This window comes from Lagopus leucura, unplaced genomic scaffold (genome assembly GCF_019238085.1).
Source record: "Lagopus leucura isolate 7727_CA_CO unplaced genomic scaffold, USGS_WTPT01 Super-Scaffold_810, whole genome shotgun sequence".
Taxonomy (NCBI): Eukaryota; Metazoa; Chordata; class Aves; order Galliformes; family Phasianidae; genus Lagopus; species Lagopus leucura.
In genome coordinates, this window is record NW_024962261.1 from 6,996,217 (window position 1) to 7,015,535 (window position 19,319).

The following is a 19,319-nucleotide window of genomic DNA, read 5'->3' on the forward strand; positions in this document are numbered from 1 at the left end:
AGCATCCTGCAGATGAGCTCACCTTTGTGCCAGCAGAACTGCCTTCATATTTTACCTGCTGGAAATGCAGGACACAGAAACTGAACAGATATGCACGATAACTTGTAGATCCTGACAGGTCATTGGAACATACAATGAACTCTACAGTTAAAGGCTGAAATTCTAGAATTTGCAAGAAATTCAAAGCAATGATATTAAGCCTCTGTTTTCTATGCATATGCCCTTTCCCAGAGAAAATGATGGAACCTGAGATGAAGAATTAGTCTCTAACATATGCAGAAGCTGATGAGCTATTTCTTGTTCCTGTCTAGATCATGAATGTCCTCTCACCACCATGCTGGCACTGCAGCAGTCAGCTAAGTGGATCTGCTGCTTCTCTTGACACTCAGAATCTAGCAGTCTGCCCAAATTCATCTCAACACACTGTAACCTTGCCAGAGACAAGTATGTGTACGGCAAACACACATTTAGCTACTGACTGCAAGAAAAGGAAACCAACTCTGACCTTGTACCTGACCGCAATGGACCACATGTGAGTGAGATTTATGTGTGCATGTGCTGTGTTATTATTTATTGTTGTTCTTGTGAAAAATTGTTTTGTTCAGTCTTACTGTTTATCTAATTCCAGTTAATATGGCTTTCTTAGTCTTACTTAGTTGATACCTGAATGAAGGCTTGACTGTTTCCCTAGCATTTACATCCCACCTAAGCCATTTGCTATCACAGCACATCACAAAAGAGGCTGATGGGAAGCATGTGGGAGAGATATAGCTGACAAAAAAACAGTGGGACACAAAGAGAGCAAATTAATTCCACTTCTGTAGACTGGAAAGGTCATAAAGACACAGTTTACTACCTCACGAAAAAGTATGGAAGAGCAGCAACTTTATAAGAAGATGAGTAGATCAATATTTCCTTATATAAAAACCAAGGATCAGCACAGGAAAATTTAAAATTCACTGGAAGTCTGTTGGCTTACAAGTCGCCACAAATTTAGAAGTTTTATGGAGATGCCAGTTTCCTGGCAAAATACAGGGACTGAATGAAATAAACAACATGGGAAACCGAGATACACAGGCTCTGCAGTGAGTCAGATTTTGAATCTCAGCTCTTATGTTACTGGATAGTATGTGTATGCAAAATGAAATAAAAGTTCATCCCATTTATTCCGTGTAGAGACAGATGTCTCAAATGGACATGGTCTATCTGCCAAGAGAACTTCCAAAGCTTTCTGCAAGATGTTTGTGATAGAGGAAGGGAATGTGTATGATCTATTACTGATAAAGAATTAGAACAAAGTTAATCTAAAATCATTAAAAATTAACAAATCCATGTCCATATCAGGCCAATACACACTAGATCTCTGCTTTCATACATAAGAGGAATTGAAGGAGATATGGCGGCATAGCAGGGCAATGCTGCATAAAACTGATGTACTGATGCTCCCTGCTCATAATCTGTCTTTAATTTTTGAGAAAGAAATCAATAAGCACAGATGAGACACAGACAACTTTAATCCCCTCCAGTAATCTTGTCACAACATGTGTTACTGTAGTTCTACACTTTTACCTTTGCACCTTGTTGTGTGTAACTGAGCAACATAATTAACCACTAGTAGGTAGTGTTTACGTTAGTTCTCAAAAGGTTAAGAAGCTGATTATAGCTAAAATCAGCTTTGCCTGGGGCTTCAGTGGCTGTGTAATCAAATTAGACAAGCAGGGCACAGTGTCACCTAACACAAACCAGTGCCACTTTCTTCTCTGTTTTGACCTTTTTCATTAGATGAGCAAGCCAGGTTTTAGCTTATTCCAAACATTTTGAACAGATTAGTTCCCAGTAAACTCTGAGTGATAAGCCAGGCATTAGTCCACATGGTTTTGTAGATGACTCAGAGAGACTGCATTCAAGAGATTCTTCAGGAGTAACGTCAGCTTTCCTTTGCCCTCAAATAACCATTTGGTTTAAGTTTATTTCTTTTTGGTGGAAACAGTTTTCAGAAGGTGAACGGCAATAATTTCAAACCCCTAAATACCTGTGGTCACTTTCTTTGTCCTGCACTTTATACTGTTTTCATTCTAGAGCTGCAGAGCGGTTTCCCAAATCCAACAGCAAACAGAAAACTTCACAAACACAGCAGATAATGCATTAGCATTTCTGAGAAGCCACAGGTAGCCTGCTCAGTGGAGCTACAACTCACCCATGTGATGCAGCTGCTGTACTCTTTGAAATCAAACAAGGCGAATGGTATAATGGAGGTGTTTAAGGAAGTATAATAATGTAGGGAGAAGAGCAAACCAGCCTCACATCAGAAGAGTGCTTTCTGCATGGCTGCATCACAACCGCATTTAAATGCAGACTACAGCTTCTGTAATCTTAGTATCTTTTACATAAAGGGAACAAAAGATTAACCAGGCAAAGAATATAGAAAGAAAAGTGACAGCAGATTTAGATTAAAAGCTGCAAGAAATGCACTACACTTTTCTGAATTTTATGCAGTAAAGTGAAAGACAGTAGCTAAATACATTTGTTTGATATTCACATGTCTGTCCCCCAACTCCAGCTGCAGCTTTGCCTGCTTAGGTACTGTGGCAAAATTAAAAGGTGTTTGTGCCACGAAAAAAAGCAGGGTGTAAAACAACGGCCTCTGTAGATGATTTCTGCCTATTCATTTACAGCCAATAAAATCAAAACTTGTTATTTTAATTGATTAAGTCATAAATAGAGAGTTACAGAAGTCAAGCCTCTGTACTTGCACAGTCTGATGACTCCTGCTAATCCAGCAGTACTTAACAAATTCACATGTGGTTAGGTTGCCTAGCCATAGCTGTAGATCACATTTCCATGCTGCAAGCTGTGCAAAAAAAAAATAAAAATCAATACACCAAGTTTAACATATGGACAGGAAACAGTGTCCTCCTATACTTACAATGAACTTCAAATGACTGTGCTGTTCCTACTCTCCAGTGTATTACAGTGAAATGCATTCTTTCAGAAGATCCATCACGCAGAACAATACACAAATTCACAGAGGGAGTCATACCTATTGTGTCAATGTGTTTCAAATAACCTGACATTTTGATTGCACCATCAGCCTGTCAGGAAGCCTCCCCCACCTCCACGTGCTAAAAGCAGAGGCCCCCTCTCCAGACAGAACACACGTGTGTCTCTTTCAGATGTAAGAGCAAGCCCCAGCTCCCTCACACCCAGCTCCTGGAAGGCCACGCAGGCCGTGCCATGGCACAGCCCTTGGTAGGCACGAGGCCCGTGCCATGCAGTGCCATCTGCAAGGTCTTGTGGTGAAGTCACCAGAGTGCCCCATCCCAGAGCCAGGCTGACAGCTGCCAAAGGGCCTCTGTGTCAACAGGACACGGGGGCTGGCTTTTCCAAAATGTAAGGCTATGCAGGGTGGTGGAGGGATCTGCTGCTCTTTGGTTATTTCTCTTCATTTTGGTGAGCAGCTGTAAATGGATTAATGGTATTTAGCTCTAGAGAGCATGTCATTGATCTGCACTGAACATATAAACTGTTATATAAAACACACTTGTTCCTCACTTTCTATTAATGTGTCATTTGCAAGAAAAATTTTATTCAGAGATTAATGTACCATTTTGAAAGCCCTGGGCATAAAGCTCCCAATCAGAAAATAATAATGTAACAATTCTAAATGTTGAATAATATTAATATTGCAATACATTATGACTTAGTACACTTCAGCTTTCTCATATCATTTCAGAGGATGTAATACAGTCCCCTACTATTACAAATGAGCTCTTTCAGGGACGCCAAAAATGGCAAATATGCAAACTTTGCTTTTACAGTCCCCCCTGACAATGCTGGAGAATCAATAATTTTGCAGCAACAAATGGTGATCGTTGCCCAGTGCTGGCAGACTGCTTCCAGGTTTACCATACGGATGCGTTTGAATGTATGTCTGTGAAAATCTGAGGACACTGTAGATCTGTCTCATCAGTATGTGAAGGTCTGCTGGGGTCTCAAGGCAGTTCTGCCGGTATGAAGTCAGCACCAGTGCTGACTCTGTCCACCTCTCAGGACTCCTATACTGAACCCCCTATCTGATAGCTAACATCTGGAACTAAACACTAGTCTGTACCACTTGCTCTTTTCACTCAAGGACTTCTATAGAGGGATACACCATAGCCAGGAGACTTCCTCCATACAGACGGCATCATTAGAGCTCGCCCAAGGAGAAAATGCATATGCAAATCACTGTTGAGTCTGTACTAAATCTTTAGCATCTTGATGGTCCATTTGTTGTTATTTCTTTTTCCCCACATTTGACATTGCTTCAGCTATATTTAATTTACAAACTGTTTTTTTTTCCTTTCCCCAAAATCAGGAGGCAGGAAGTAGAAGGGTGCAACTAGCAGAGGCAGCTGATACGAGCTGCTGGCAAGGTGAAGCAGTAGGTTTTAGTAATAGCTGGAAGCTGTAAGTGGTTCAGAGCTTTGAAGTCAGTGCAGCTTTGATGTACTGCTCCCATAGTTAATCGCAAGACAGTCTTGAAAGAAAAAGATTTCCCAAATACCATCCAAATGTCGTTGCTTGTGAAATCCTTCAATGATTTTTTTTTTTTTTCCCCCTAGTGAACTTTAATGTTGGGCTGTTCTCTCCCTCTTGGTGGCTCTTAAAGCGTTTTAATCAGTTAAAAAGAAGACTAAACCCATGCTCAGTTCGGTCCAGGCAAGTTGTCTGCTGTGTGCTGCTTCACCGATAGATCTAGAGCACTCTCCTCCCTGCAGCCGTCATGCTTAGCCATGGTGGTAAGCTGCAGAGCAATATGGTGGTGGTCTCCTTGATGGCTATTTCATCTCCATACTAAAACGCTGTGATGGATTATCTACTTATTTGTCCCACAAGACAAGCTCTCATTGAGTCACAAAGTCAAGCAATCGTGTTTACTGAGAATATAAACAGAATTATCCTTGGCTGGTAAATAAATCAGTTCATGAAAGTGTGGCATTTAGCATCTTCTGAAAACAACTGCATGTTACCCAATTTATTTCAATAGCTAGATTTTAAGCCTGATCCTGCTCTACATGTCAAACGTCATCTACCAATCAAAAGTGCAGCAAAACAATCATTTCCAATAAGCCTCGAGTTAGCGGAGCAAGAACATTAAAGACTTAACTCACAATCCCCATCCTACATCAAAAAGCTCTTTACCTGTGCACATTTGTATCTGAACAGAAAGGGGAGACACCATTCCCAAAGACCCGTGCGTGTCCAAATGGACAGAAATAAAGAAAGTGGCATGTGACCAGTAAATTATGAGAGGGCAACACGTCGAGGTCAGAGGTCAGTGAAGATTTCAACAAATCTCAGAAGATATGGCAACAGATTAAGCCAGAGGATAGACTGCCCTCCAACCTTAACCTGTTAAGACCTTTGAAGTCTTGTGGTGACCTCTGTTCTGCTCCTTCATATTAGTTGTTAGTTACACTAATTACAGCCCAATAGTGCACTGGAGCCAGGCACTTTTTCCAGAGCCATCTGTATATGTGCAACTGTGACCTTCAGCCAAACAGTCCTGTGCACATGACATGCACTCTCCCCTTTTAGACAGCGGGTTGCATTGCCTGTGGCAGGTTATGAACCTTCAGCTGTGACAAGCTTCAAGATGTTTGGCACATTCAAAAAGTGGGTGCAATGTTTTGCAAAAGAAATTGTTACACAAATCAAAGTCAATCCCAAAACATGGGTCAAAGAGGAATCTGACAAAAAAGCTGAAAGCGATTTTAACTATAAGAATAGTTTCAGTGTGCACTGACATAATGATTTCCAAAATAAGGATATAAAGTGAAGTGTAACCCCACATAAATACTGCATATTCAGCACTGAAATCAAAGAAACAACTCAGTGTTGCTGCCAGTAAGCTTGAGTGAGGGAGTGTGGGATTAGTTGTGGAGTCTATTTGCACTGATTTTGCATCAATATCCATATTAATGCTAACAAAATATTGTATCATATTTGGGGACAGCATTCAGCTTAAAGTCTCTCTGGCAACTGAAATATCACTTGTAAAGCTTCAGTAAATCATTTAGCAGCGTCAAACAAAGTCAGGCAGTAAATCAGTAGAAAAGTTTAGGAAAAAAGTTGTAGTGCATAAAAATCATACCAGAATTAACAAAATGTATAACAAAAGAGCCTGTGTGTGGAAAGAATAGCTATTCAAAATCAATTTCTATTTCCTCATTCATATGGGGAATATTTTTTACATGGTAGATAAAAGCTTTGCATGATGACAAATCAATCCACCTGTGATTGCTGGGAACAGTGTTACCAAGATAACATTATTTGTCTGCAAGTGCAAACTGCAAGCTGTGAATACATCTTTAAAGAAATACTTATAAAAATGTCATTTTAATGAAGACAGAAGATCCTGACTTCTGAGCTCTGAACTATCCTGGTACAAAGATACAAGGATGCGGGGAGATATAGGCACTGATCATTTTTATGCATGCATACCTTTTACTGCTGAATTTGCAACCCATCTCCCTGCTCACACCACGCTCTTGCTGCTCTGGCTTGAAGATAGCAACCTCTGACTACTGGCTGGCAGGAAAAAAAAATACACTTAGGCACTTGCTATTACTTCACATTCAGTCCTTGGTTTAAACAGTAGTCTCCAGAGGCAGAAAGACTGATGCAATAGCCACCAAAATCAGGAATGTTACTTCTGGTTTTTATGGCAGACAAATCAGGTCCCAGTAATGAACAGGAATTTGCAAGATTCGTAAGCTACGCTAAGTCTGTATACAGAACACATGAGTTCTGCAGTGAATAGGGGGAAACTCTCAAAATTCTAAACGTCCAGAGCACTCCTGAAATGCAGTACTTGTACCTTGCAGCTCTTTCATGCCTTATTGTAAGGCTCTAGCAATGTACTGCTTTAGCAAATCTTCAGTCATTATCTTATAAGTGTTTGATTTTATGGGGAAATCCTGGAAAGGGAATACTTTTCACTAAATGAACCAAGTTGCATAAGAGGATGACTAGACTTCTGTTCCCAAATTCCCAAATAACAAATATTCTAACTTATTATGGTAACCGCAAGTCCTCAAAGGCCATTTACCCCAGTATGGCAAAGTGAGATCAGCTCTTAGGGAGTGAGTGTTCTCAAGTTTTGTATAGACTCCATATGCGCAGTCGTATTAGAAAAGCATTCCCATCCCAGCATCGGCACTTTCTGTCAGCACAGTGCTGCTCCGACTCCTGCCCAGCAGGAGCACTCAAAAGCCAGGGAAGCTCCTCTGAGTTCAACAATTGATTTAGAATATCATTTAAACTCCAGCATAAAAGCACTGACCACTTGGAGGCAAAGAGGGAAATTACAGTTAGAAAAATAACCTGTTCTGTTTAGCAAAGCTATGGCGTGCCCTCATCAGGCGTGGAAGCTCTCCATGGGACTCTAACAGATCCTCATGTAGGTATCTAACAGTAAAAAAATTGGACCTCAGACTTCAAATACATGAGTGTTATTTATATGTAGTAAAAGGTATATACACATATATTGTATCTTATAATATATAATTTCAAATTATATTAACATAAAAATCTCAGATGAACTAGTAAGTATTTTTACAATGCAGTGTCTTATTTGCACATAGATTAAACAAACAAAAATGCGTGTCTTTTTTTATCCTTAGAGATAATGATGGGCACTGGTGCTTGGTTGAACATTTGCTTCAGACTGACTACTGTACTCACAGCAGCAATAATGAACACTATCTTCGTAGTTTACTCTATTAAATGCATGGGCTGTTTCTCTATTAAAATGGTGTAGGTATGACTTCTACACTTACCTAAAACAAAAGGAATAATGTGAGAACTACTCACTTTTTCATATAAAATTTGGAACACAATTTAACAAATATTATTAAGCAAAATCAGCTGGCCAAAACAAAGTATTTCCTGGAATAAACAAACATTCATAACATATAAACAGTTATCACACTGAGTAGGGTTCTCATGTCATAATCTAAAAATGTAGCATGTCCACTTAAATTAGCTTTCTACTTAAAACTACTTACATAAACAATCAGCATCTGAACATGAGTTAAAAGCAGTTGTTTGCTTTTGCTTTTAATAAATACGTAATAATCACAATGCATTTAAAGCAAGTCAGTTAACTGTTCCTGCACATTAACATGAATAGATCGGTTGCTGGCAGAAAATGAGTCCTTCCACAGAAAACTGGGCCTCACAAATATAGGCACATTCTTTGATAGGACAAAGTTTAAAGTGCAAATATACTGTGAAAAGGACCTCTAAAAATGGCACCACAAAGCTCCATGTTTCTCATCTTTTGGTTATTTCACAGGTTGGGAAACTAATCTTCTCAGCTCAGAGCTAGTCAGAGCAGTCAGAAAACTGTTAAATTAGCAATTTGAGGGCAAGGTGCTAAGAAGGCAAATGTGATACAAATTTAACCTCCATGTGTTGCAAATAAATTTATGTGACATCGAAAAAGAAAAGGAATGTTAAAATCAATTCTATGCCACTGCTAAGAATTTCTCTGATTCTTGCATGTTGTCCAATCACAGCAATGAGCATGGATTTGATATAATAGGCATTACTGACAGCTGTTAAGATAATTTGTATGCCTGAAATAATAAAATGTCTGTTTATTACCTATTTAGCATTATTTGATTGAATAAAAGCAGCGAGGATATAGTGCTATATTCTAAAAACACTGTTTCTTATTCCAAAGACAGCAATAAATATGATTGTAGATCTTCAGTGGACTCATGCCAGCATGTCAAAAAATGTGCAGCAAGAGGTGCTGGCAGGGAGGCTTGTGACCTTAGCAAACCAGAGAACAGAATTTAAACTGCTCCATAAGCATGGGTCTGCAGTGCATGAAAAGTCTCCATGCCCTCAGATTGGAAAGTGAATACTGTTGGCCTCTTCTGGCAGCTCTGCAACAAAATTAATGAAGAGTTCCTAAAAATGACCAGCAGTAACTTTCTAACATAAAAAAGGTATAATGCTTTCCATGAATTTACCACTTTGGACAGTGTTGTGATGGATAAATATGAATGAAATCACTGGGCTGGAAGTGGATGGTTGCCTGGGGCCAGTGAACCTGACCTGATTACATTCAGTCTGACTGAACAGAGAAGTCTCAGCCAGCAACACGCAAGCTTGGTGGTTTGCATGGCTATTCTCTTCAAGGTAGGGAAAGCATTAGCAAATGTATTCAAGCCGAGATATTTCAACATGAAAGAAAGAGCAATATCTTAAAAAAATTGCTACATGGCAAGAACAAAACAAAAGAAAAAATGGAGAGCCTCAGCCCTTCTTGTTCAGTGGAAAAGCAAAATCAATTGTTAGGTATAGAAAAAGGTGGTAATAGCTTGTTATCGGTATAAAAAGATGATAAGGAAAGCTAAAATTATTAAAGCAAGAACAATCTATGCCTGGCAAGCTTAGCACAATGAGGAACTTTTTTTTTTATATACAAGCAGCAAATGCAATCCATATCAAACATATGTCGAATTTCAGATAGAGATTGTGAAACTGTAAATAACTGTGCAGAAGAAAGTATGAAGTTGTTCAATACATGTTTCTATTCTCTATTTGGAAAGAAAAAGGCAAGGTGTTTGGTGATGTTCATTCTATTTCAACTCATCAATATCTTCTCTGGGATGAGTATTTCTAAATCGGCAGACTTGCAGAGTTTGTATTCAAGAGCCATAAAACTGGCTACTGAAGTTCATTTTAAATAAAAATATCAGAGAAATCAAAGAATATGGGAGAAATCTCAATCCAGCCTTCAGAAAAGACTATCTTATCAGCACAGTTAGCCTGGAGTACCTGTAAATCTGAAGAAGAAATAATGAAAATGGATATATGGTTCCATAAATTCCATAGACATAGAAGAATCATCTATTCTCACCTTTTTTCATTGCAACATTTTACATGTCTCTCTTCCTCTGTTGCTTTTCTTCAGCAAATCCAGCCTCTTTAAGGAAGACAATTCCATTTCACTCAAATTTTCATTGCAAGCCATCTGCTGTAGACTTCTAATCATTTTCAGTGCTTACTACTCTATCCAACTGGCCGATGTATTTTGGGGGCTAACTGTTGCTTACCCAGCTGTTCCTGAACTTACATGCATGCAACAAAGAAAGACAAAGTAACTAAATCTGGAAGTTCGAAAGAAACTGCCCAAGGAGGATACCATGCAACACAAAAGAAAGAACTATGTGGGCATCTGCCAGGAAACAGTGTAAAAATATTTAATTTTCTTTGGGCTCAGAAATCCATGTTAAAAATCCCTTTTGGGTCTACAACTCTGTGGTACTTGAAACTACTAATGAAGGATCAAGACAGAAGAACTGATTACAGACAGTACAACATACTAGCACATAAGTCTCTAACAAATAAATTCAGTTTCACTCTTGAAGGTGTATCATGTTTAGTGGGTAAGGACTTATATATAAAAGGAATATATTAATTTTATTTCAAGCATTTGAAATAAATTTGGCTTATTCCTCCAGAATACTCTGAGCAGTTGAACAAATTATACCAAGTTTCCCACATGTGTTTGGGAAGTGCTTTGTTTTCCCTTTCTTTCCTGCAACTATCTCTCCTGCTTAAGTTTCTCCTTAAAACTCTGGAAAAAAGACTTTATATGGTGTCCTTATACTGTATCAAATTTGCTTTAATTGTTTGTTTCCAGGCATCTTGCATCTCACTCGAGTTACTCCTGCTTGTTTTTCAAAGGAGATAACAAAAGTCTTCCTTTTATTAGGAAGATATATTTCTCAATACTTCTTTTAAGCAGTCTACTATTATCACTAAATTCGGAGTAGCTTAATTACCTTAAAGCTTGAAAACTGATCAATACTTCATAAAGTCATGAGGAGACAAACTGCACAACTATAGAATTCTTGTTTACTTGTAAAAACATGTTAAAAATCAATATTACTCAGTATTTCTAGGAACCTGCAGACTAAGTAATCTGCAAACATAGCTGTCATGAAGAAACCCGTACTGAATTGAGGTGTTCTTGACAGAGTGTCCTAAGGCTATTCAACAACACAGGAAGTAAATGTAAATTCACCTGTGGTAAAATTTGTGTGAAGACTGGCAGAATGATTATTAACAAGAAAGACCATGGCTTTTTAGTTCTTCTTTTGCGCGTTAATCTTCATTTCCTTTTTTAAGGGAACATGCAATATTTCATAACACTTAGTTAGTATCAAGGGCAGCAGTTATAGAAAGCATACTAAGAGATTCTGGACAAGCTCCTCCAAAACAGACTCTACACTATGGTGCTAAAAGGGTCACATCTGACTCTTGGTGGATGAAACAGGAGAAAAGTAAGTAGTGAAGTTCTGAAGTCTGTATATTGCATTATTCTGCCTTAGAAATGCAGACAAGTCCATTTCAAAGAAAAGATGTTGAAAGACTAGAGACACCACAGAAAAATGTTCAAAAACACTTGAAACCTGGAGAAATTAACTCCAGTTAGCTGCAGTGAGACTTAAAGAACTCAAAGTGCTCTGTTTCTCAGAATAAATTGGAATGTTGACTTGATTCCAGTATCAAATTCACACGTAAAAAAAAAACAAATGTAGTCGATAGCACTATAACTTAGAAAAAGATGTAACAAGAACTAATGGCTGGAATCTGAAACCAAAGGCAAGTCAGAAATGAACTGCTTCTGCTAATACTTTGACAAATTACAAAAGGAAGCAATGGATTTCCCACCTCTTGAATAATTCCAGCCAAAGCTGAATTACTTCTGGGAAGAAACACTTCAACCAAATGCTAGGGATAGCTATATAACTACATCTGCTTAAAATATAAAGAACTAAACATGAGTGGAGAAAAAGTTACTGAAACATCCTTCCTGGCTCGAACTATAACCATTTACGAAAAAAAGATCAAAAATTTTCAATGGAATGAGAACACTTGAAAAAATTCTGCCAAATCCGCAAATTTGGATTTTTAGAGAACACAGGCTGAAATGCAAATGAATTTTTGGATATCAGGTCAATGCAAATAAAAATGTTGCCACTGAATTTCAGACTATGTCCCTCAAGGATCTGAATAACTCCTTACAGGCTCTGAGCTTTGTCAGAATTACAATTGCAGTGGTGTACCAGATTCCACCTCTACAGATGTTCTGGCTTTACTTCAGCTAACAAGAATGAAACACAGAAAACACTTCTTAAAATGAGTAATAGTCCATGGAAACAATTTAGTAAGCCAAAACTAATATTCAACATCAGTCCCACAAAGTACTTACCCAAAACTCACAGAAAACCATGTGAGGTGTTTCACTCTTGCTGGCCTGGAGCCTGCAGATACTCCAGAATAGATGACAGGGAGAGAACAACAGCCTTCTTGTCTGCTCTGCAGACAACGCTTTACCCCCAGTGCTGCAGTAAGGATTGAGGGGTACTGTTCGACACAGGGGTGCCTGTTTGCATTGTGAGGCCAGGAGGCATTGTGGCTAGCAGTGGGGTTGACAAGCCACTATGAAAGGAAGTTATAGCTAAAATCACAAAAAGCAGCAGAAGCTAGAAAAATACCTACTTTTGCTAGGGTGTATTCTAACATAATCTGTAAGAAAAAGCCAATTTGAATTCCAGCATCATCTCTTACATCTGGGGATTTTCAAGGGTCTGGAAAATACAGCATGTCTTGCTTTAGTTGTTTCCCTTCAGTGGACAGTACTAGTGTTGCATGCTCTGGCACTATATATTTTTATTTAGCAACAACTTAATTATACTTAGCATAGCTTCTTTAAAATGTCAGTCTAAACTGTCACGTGGAAATCTGCATTAAAGCAGCATCTGCCTATTCACAATGTGAATGTATTCATTATTTGCTGCACTACCATAAGGCCTGTAAATGCTAGTGAGAAGACAAGGCTCAGGTGTTTTGGGAGTGCAACCATGCTAATGACTGGCTAAGCATCATTTGTTCTGGCTAGCATCTGCAACTGATGAGGGAGAAGTAAGAGAAAACAAGATCCTCAACTCAAGAATTCGCAATCTTACTTCAGAGTAAGACAATGGCCAGCAATGTAGACAGAATTGGATAAACACAGGTTGCTTTGGAAGTAAGACCTCCTATTTATTTTCACAAAAATAAACAGATACAAAGAGTACAATAACACTGTTTGATAGAGCAAATTCTCATCTGCAGAATACTTCTTTTTTCTTTTCAACATAGTCACTACTGTGAGTTGTGCATTTTCATCAATGATGAAGAGCCTGCATGCTGTGCTCATAACAATCTGCACCAGCAGAGGTGACCCACTGCTGTTGTCGCCACTGCTCAAACACACCACCCACCACCCCAGAGTCCCACTGTTTAGTCTCCAGAAATGTTCAGAAAGTGTCAATGAATGTCAATGGCTGCTGCTTTTTTTTTTTCCACATTGAGGAATTAAGTGACAAATCTTTGCTCCCCTTCTGTGCCAGACATCATTTGGTCAGACTGCCCCTCTGCTGACATCTGTCACACAGTAACAAAATGTGAAGGAATATTGATGGGAAAGTTCAACCTCTACTGCCGTACCACAAACATCTGCCTCTGATGTCATGGGCCAACACAGTAACACAGGAGGCACAGACTGTGAGACACTCCATGCACTAAGAATGGAAGAAATCCTATTAAGCAGTATGAGAAGTAACAGTTACGGCAGGTCAACTAATCATTGTCAAACATCCTGTCGGAAATATCTAGCTGTAGTAATTCACATAATACTTTATGATGACAATCTAAGACAGCCTTGGGGAGTATGAAACAAGCATATGTCACCCTAGCAAGTTAACTGTACTCTAAAAAATGCCCTGATACAGATGCTTGTGTACTGGAGTAATTTTTGATGAAATAATAGTTTTTCTGATGTCAGTACTAATCCAAATACATTACAGTATTTTGTAGAATGTTACGTCAATATAAGCAATTTGTGCTACAAAATAACAACACTTGGGATATACAAATCAAATACAAAAATTAATGACAAATTTGAAATTATTACAAAACTGAATTCTATCACTGCTGCAACATCAAGTGGTTCAAGTCAACACTTTAAAATTCATATTTTCATATTTACTTTTGAGGCTCTGGCTTTCTGCAAATGAATCTGAAATACCACTCAACAGGTCTTTATAGATTTTTGTCCTTTCCAAAGCATTGTGAAACTAAGGGACTCAAAACACAACATGCAAGCTCACATCCAGCTAGGTATTATACATGAAACAAAAAGCTGCCTGTAACACCTGAAGCTGAGCAGGAGACTAAGAGCAGAGCTCTTTTGAAGAATCAGGAGCAGGGAAAAAGCTACTTACTCCTGCACTAAGAAGACATTAGTTGAAGTCAGGCTTAGTGCACATGGGTAGCAACTGCAAGAGCCAGTGCTGAGACCAGCTGATGCTTCAAAGTATCAGTAATAACTTTCAATCCCTGGCAGACAGCGTACAGGGGCAGAAACGGATGTGCAGAACGAGCCATGCCAGCATGGAAGGATGCTCACACCAGGCTACAGAGTAACCTCCATCCCGAAGATCTCTGCACTCGCAGCTTGCGCTATTAAGGATGCAAATACCTTAAAACAAATTGACATGTAAGTAAATATAGGAGCCTGCCACTCTGACAGAACACTGGGGTGTTTAATCTTTTAAGTGAAAAGCTTTTATTGACAGAACTACATGAAGACATAAAATGCAAAGAGGTTTACAGTAAACACTGATTACTGTAATCTTAATCTCCATGAATGACTACTGAATGCAAAAATAACATTTTTAGCAAAATGGATAAAATGCCTAATCTGTCTTATTTTAAAATGTGTGTGCTTTTGTACTTCCTTGTTGAATTTGTAAAGCTATTGGACACCAATCTCTGGTCACAAAATAGGAGTGTCAGAAAATACTCCAGATCAATCTTCAGAAAATTGATTGAAGAGTGAAAAATCAGCAGCATTGGTAAAATGGACTAAAAAGCACTAAGGGGGTGAGCCAGGTATTGCCTCAGTGCCTAATACAGTTTATGGCCGCTTCTGCCTTGTCTGCTATGAACAGTTTATGGGGTTTAAGTAAATCTGAGAGTAAAAAGCAGAGACAAGTAAATTGGTCCTTTTCTGTGCTTGTCACAGACCTCTCTCACGTAATTAACTCAAAGCACAGACACTGCTGCTCAGCAGAGCCCATCTGACCATGCTGGAGGTCTTTCTGCTTGAAGCCCAGGATCTGCTCAGTATGCACCTTAAGGAGGCCTGTCTGCATAAATTCTGAACTTCTGCAACAGTGTGGAAAAAGCCAGTTGTCAGATAAAGCCAATAAAACTAGCACCTCTGTAGTCAAATGGATAATTCTTGGTTTCACCAGTACCAACACAAGCTTTGCCACAAGAGTGCTACCTCACAAACTGGTGGAAAGGCATGCAGGGGCTCAGATACAGACCTGCCCTTCCAAAGGAAGGCTTGCTGTGCAAGCCACGCTGTCAGTTTCCTGGATCAGTGCTTTTAAGCAGATCTAACAGTCCAAAATAACTTTACTCAAATTTACTGTAGCCCCATGGAAGGATTACTGATGCTATTCCATTACTTAGCACAAAGCAGTGGTCTCCAGGGGACTGTTTAGTAGCATATTCTTGTCTGGATATTAAATCAAGCTATGCCAACGACTTAAAAAACAGCAGGTAACAAGCTTTTTCCTGTTTTTCAGTGAGCTCTGTTGAATCTCATCTTTCATTTGTTTTGAACTGCAAGTCTCCTATGTGCATACAGAAAAATCTCCAACTTTCCCCCCTGCCAAAGTACATAGTGTGTGATTAACGCATACAGGAATGTTTTTGGCTGTGGCTACGCTGAGAAGCTCAGTGGATGGCAGTGCTGCTCCTTCATGGGAACAACTACGGGGCCTCTTTCTCCACACCTCCACATCAGCAATATCATGGAACCAGAGGGGCACAGGTGAAAGAACTTGAGAAAACACCAAGCTCAGTGGGACAGGTGAGTTTAGACATCAGAAATCGGAAGTTTGAAACAGCAGCTTAATCTGCTGTAACTAAGTTCCTACTATAGTAACACAAGTAGGGCAAGTATATTAATAAAAAACCCACAATTTATCTGTACATGAATTACTATGAGCATGGTTTCTTTACTGACATATAATGGATGTTACAGAAGGCAGGACATACTCCTGGGGAACAAGGGCCAACTTGGTCACTCTTCTTGAGAAGGTGGTTGGACCAGATGACCTCCAGAGGTTTCTTACAACCTCAGCCATTCTGTGATTCTGTAAAACCATTTTTTTCCTTCTACTTATTTATGTATAAAAAAGCTTAACACCTGCAGCACCCTGCGTGAAATAATATTAATGACATTTTCTGAATTCAGAGTAGAAGAGGTTGCGCTTGGTTTGCCTAAATGAAACAAAATGTTTTACATGACAAACAGAATCATGTATGTTAGCCTGATGTTTGGTACCAGTATCTATTACCCCTTCCTCAAAATACTATTCCAAAGTTGACAGTTTAACACTGGTCACCAGCAGCACTAGCAAAAGTCTCACATCTTTCCCACACTGAAGAGTTTATTTTCCTGCAGCCAGCCAGAATGCAATTTATTCAGCTACATGGATTCATTCTTGCACTATTTTCCTTATTATATTGTCTCATCTGTGAAAAGAGCTTTCCTTGATTACTGTCAACATTTCATTTCATTGCGTTATCTTATTTGTCTTTTGATGCTATAGTTTCCTTACTTTACAATGTTTTAACTACACTGGCTGCAACTGTTAAAAGAATAACTGTAATCTTGAGGATCAACTAGAAAGGATTTAAAAGGGTTTAAGTAATTCATTTTACTGATGTTACAATAACTTATTTTTATTTGATTATGTAAATGAGTGTTGGTGCATATCTACTTGGCAAAATACTGGAAAGTTTAATTTTCTCTCCTGAACAAAGAGCTCTCAGTGTTAGCAACACATGAGCTAAGGAAAGTATCTTATGCAAAGACAGGGATCTCTCATGACACATCCCAAAATTACATGTATATTCAGGAAAACAAAAGCCATGCTTACCTGACAAAATTTACCACGATACATTCCCTGAGCTAATGTTCAGGATACAACAGAGATGGTCACAGACCTGTGGACCTACTTTCTCCCATCCTCAATCCCTGTCCAGCACCTACTCCAATAGGGTGCTTCCCAAAGGGCTTGTGAACGCCTTTCACTAGAAATAGGGGAAATGATACACAGTTTCAGAGACCTTAAGGGAGCTACAACTACAGTTACCAGTAACACCAAGCCGCAAGTCACTATGATTTCTGTTCCAATTTCGCCTACAAACTGTATGACTCATACTGCCACTGCATTTTATATGACGGTCCTCAATGCACAGACTGCTTTTAAAGTCTTCCCCTCTCTCCACCCTACATTTATTTACATCTTTACACAGATAAGAAATAGATTCATTTCCTCCGAGAAAGAAAGAAGAGAGGTCTTTGGTTTTACTTCATTAGGAAGGTGGATTAGGGCCAAGGAAAAAGACCAAAAGTCTAAAAGGATTTTAATGAGGCTGAATGTGAATAGGGTGAAAGAAGTCAGGAGACAGAAGGCAGGAGACAGAGAGATCCTCCAAGCCAATGAGTTGAGAGGGGAACAGCTGAGGACCTCATGCAGTGCTCCACAGCTGGAAACCAGAGACAGTTTTGAGCTGAGGAGACTGGTGTCTGCCAACCCAAACCAGCAAATTATAAATGACCGAGGAAGACTGCTGGAGTCTTCTCACATAAGGAAGAATGCCTGGTTCTTGTCAGAAAGAAAAGGTAAGAGTAACAACATAAGAACATTAGTAATACTGGACAGCAGCTGGACACCGCTTACAAGTAACTTGGGTTTGCCTGTATATCCCTCTATGCTGACTGCTTGAATAGCAAATCTTTCATGGAAAAATTTTCTCATGAGATTTGCCCAAGAGACAGTTACTCTAGTAACTTACTTCTCAATACAAACGCAAATGAAAAGTGGGTCCCAAGCAGAAAAGAGAACTTAATCTTCCTTCTGCAGAAAATTCATTAAAAAAAAGTCTCCCAGTGCTGTGATTGCTCTGTTAATTCACCTAAATACCAAGGACAATCCTGCCAGTATTTGAATGTGGGCTATTTCAGTACTGCAATTCTCAGAAAACCACATTAAACACTAATGCTCCTATATCTAGTAGCAATTCTTGAATTTACTGCAGACTGCTCTAATGCAGGCATTTGTCATTGTTCAAATAAACACACTGTAATAATTATTCAGTTGTTCATCTGTTAATGTTTTACAGTTGGCCATGCATAGAAAGAAAAATAAACAAAAACATATGAGTTAAGTGATAATTCAGCTGCAGTCACATAAAGCTACGCTGTTTAAAAATGTCCTGGTATTCTGAAGAACCAAGCTGGAAATAGTCAGCTTCCATTTAAATCACAGTCCAAAATTTCTTATCATATCAATGATCTTAATCTCTTGGCATTGTATACATGCATGAAAAAAATACAAATAGCCAGTTTACTATTTTACAACTTTTATTTGCTGAAATCTCTACTCTATTCAAATTAATTCTTCTGCCAAAGACTTCAGTGTACCCAGGACTTAATTGAGTTGAGCATAAATGATATACCCACTATGATCTTTCCTCAACAGAAATGTAAAATTAAGACTTATTCATAGTTCTATCAAAGTGACAGTCTGTTTTTTAAGTAACATTTAGGATTTCTTCTATATAACACTCCTTATATATTTACGTGGCATGAATACAAAGAAAGAGAAGAGAAGCTCAAATGGACAGTTTCCAGTATTGGCAAGAGCACTATAAACTCATGGGTTGCTATCCAAGCACTTATTTACCAGACTAAAATGACCTCCATAATGTGCTCTCTTTCACAAAAGTGACACACAAGTCAAAGACTGAAAGTTAATTCTGTTTGGAAGAATTCTACTACTGAACAATATTTTTCTTTTAAATTGCCGTATTTTTCCCTAAAGGAGGAAGAAGTTGGTAAATGAATGTTGAATCTATGAAATTTTTAGTAATATTTCATTTCCCTAAGCACTAAAGAGCAATGTCAATGCTATTGCACTGGGTCTGTACTGAGCTGATGATCTGCAGAATTAGATCCCAACCCACAGTACAGACATGATTACTGGTCTCTAGTTGTTTTGAGCTCTCAAATAGAGTACTGCTAAATTTTTTGAGCCTCAAAAATAACCTGTAGTAAACTAAACTTCATCTGCAATGTGAGGTCTCTTTAACAACCTCACATATCTAGACAGATACAAATC

The 19,319-nt window shown here is 38.7% G+C and overlaps 1 protein-coding gene across 6 annotated transcripts in view; it reads right to left on the bottom strand.

Annotated features, from left to right (window-relative positions):
• FAM172A (family with sequence similarity 172 member A) overlaps positions 1-19,319 on the bottom strand; it is a 257,802-nt gene that overhangs the window by 40,890 nt on the left and 197,593 nt on the right. The window contains exon 14 of one of the 6 annotated variants that reach the window (XM_042866180.1): positions 14,403-14,593. The exons of the other annotated variants lie outside the window; for them this stretch is intronic. Within the exon in view, the coding sequence (XP_042722114.1) occupies positions 14,445-14,593 (149 nt within the window). The 3' untranslated portion in view covers positions 14,403-14,444. Of the gene's footprint in view, positions 1-14,402; positions 14,594-19,319 lie in introns of those variants that run through there. 6 annotated transcript variants of the gene reach the window in all.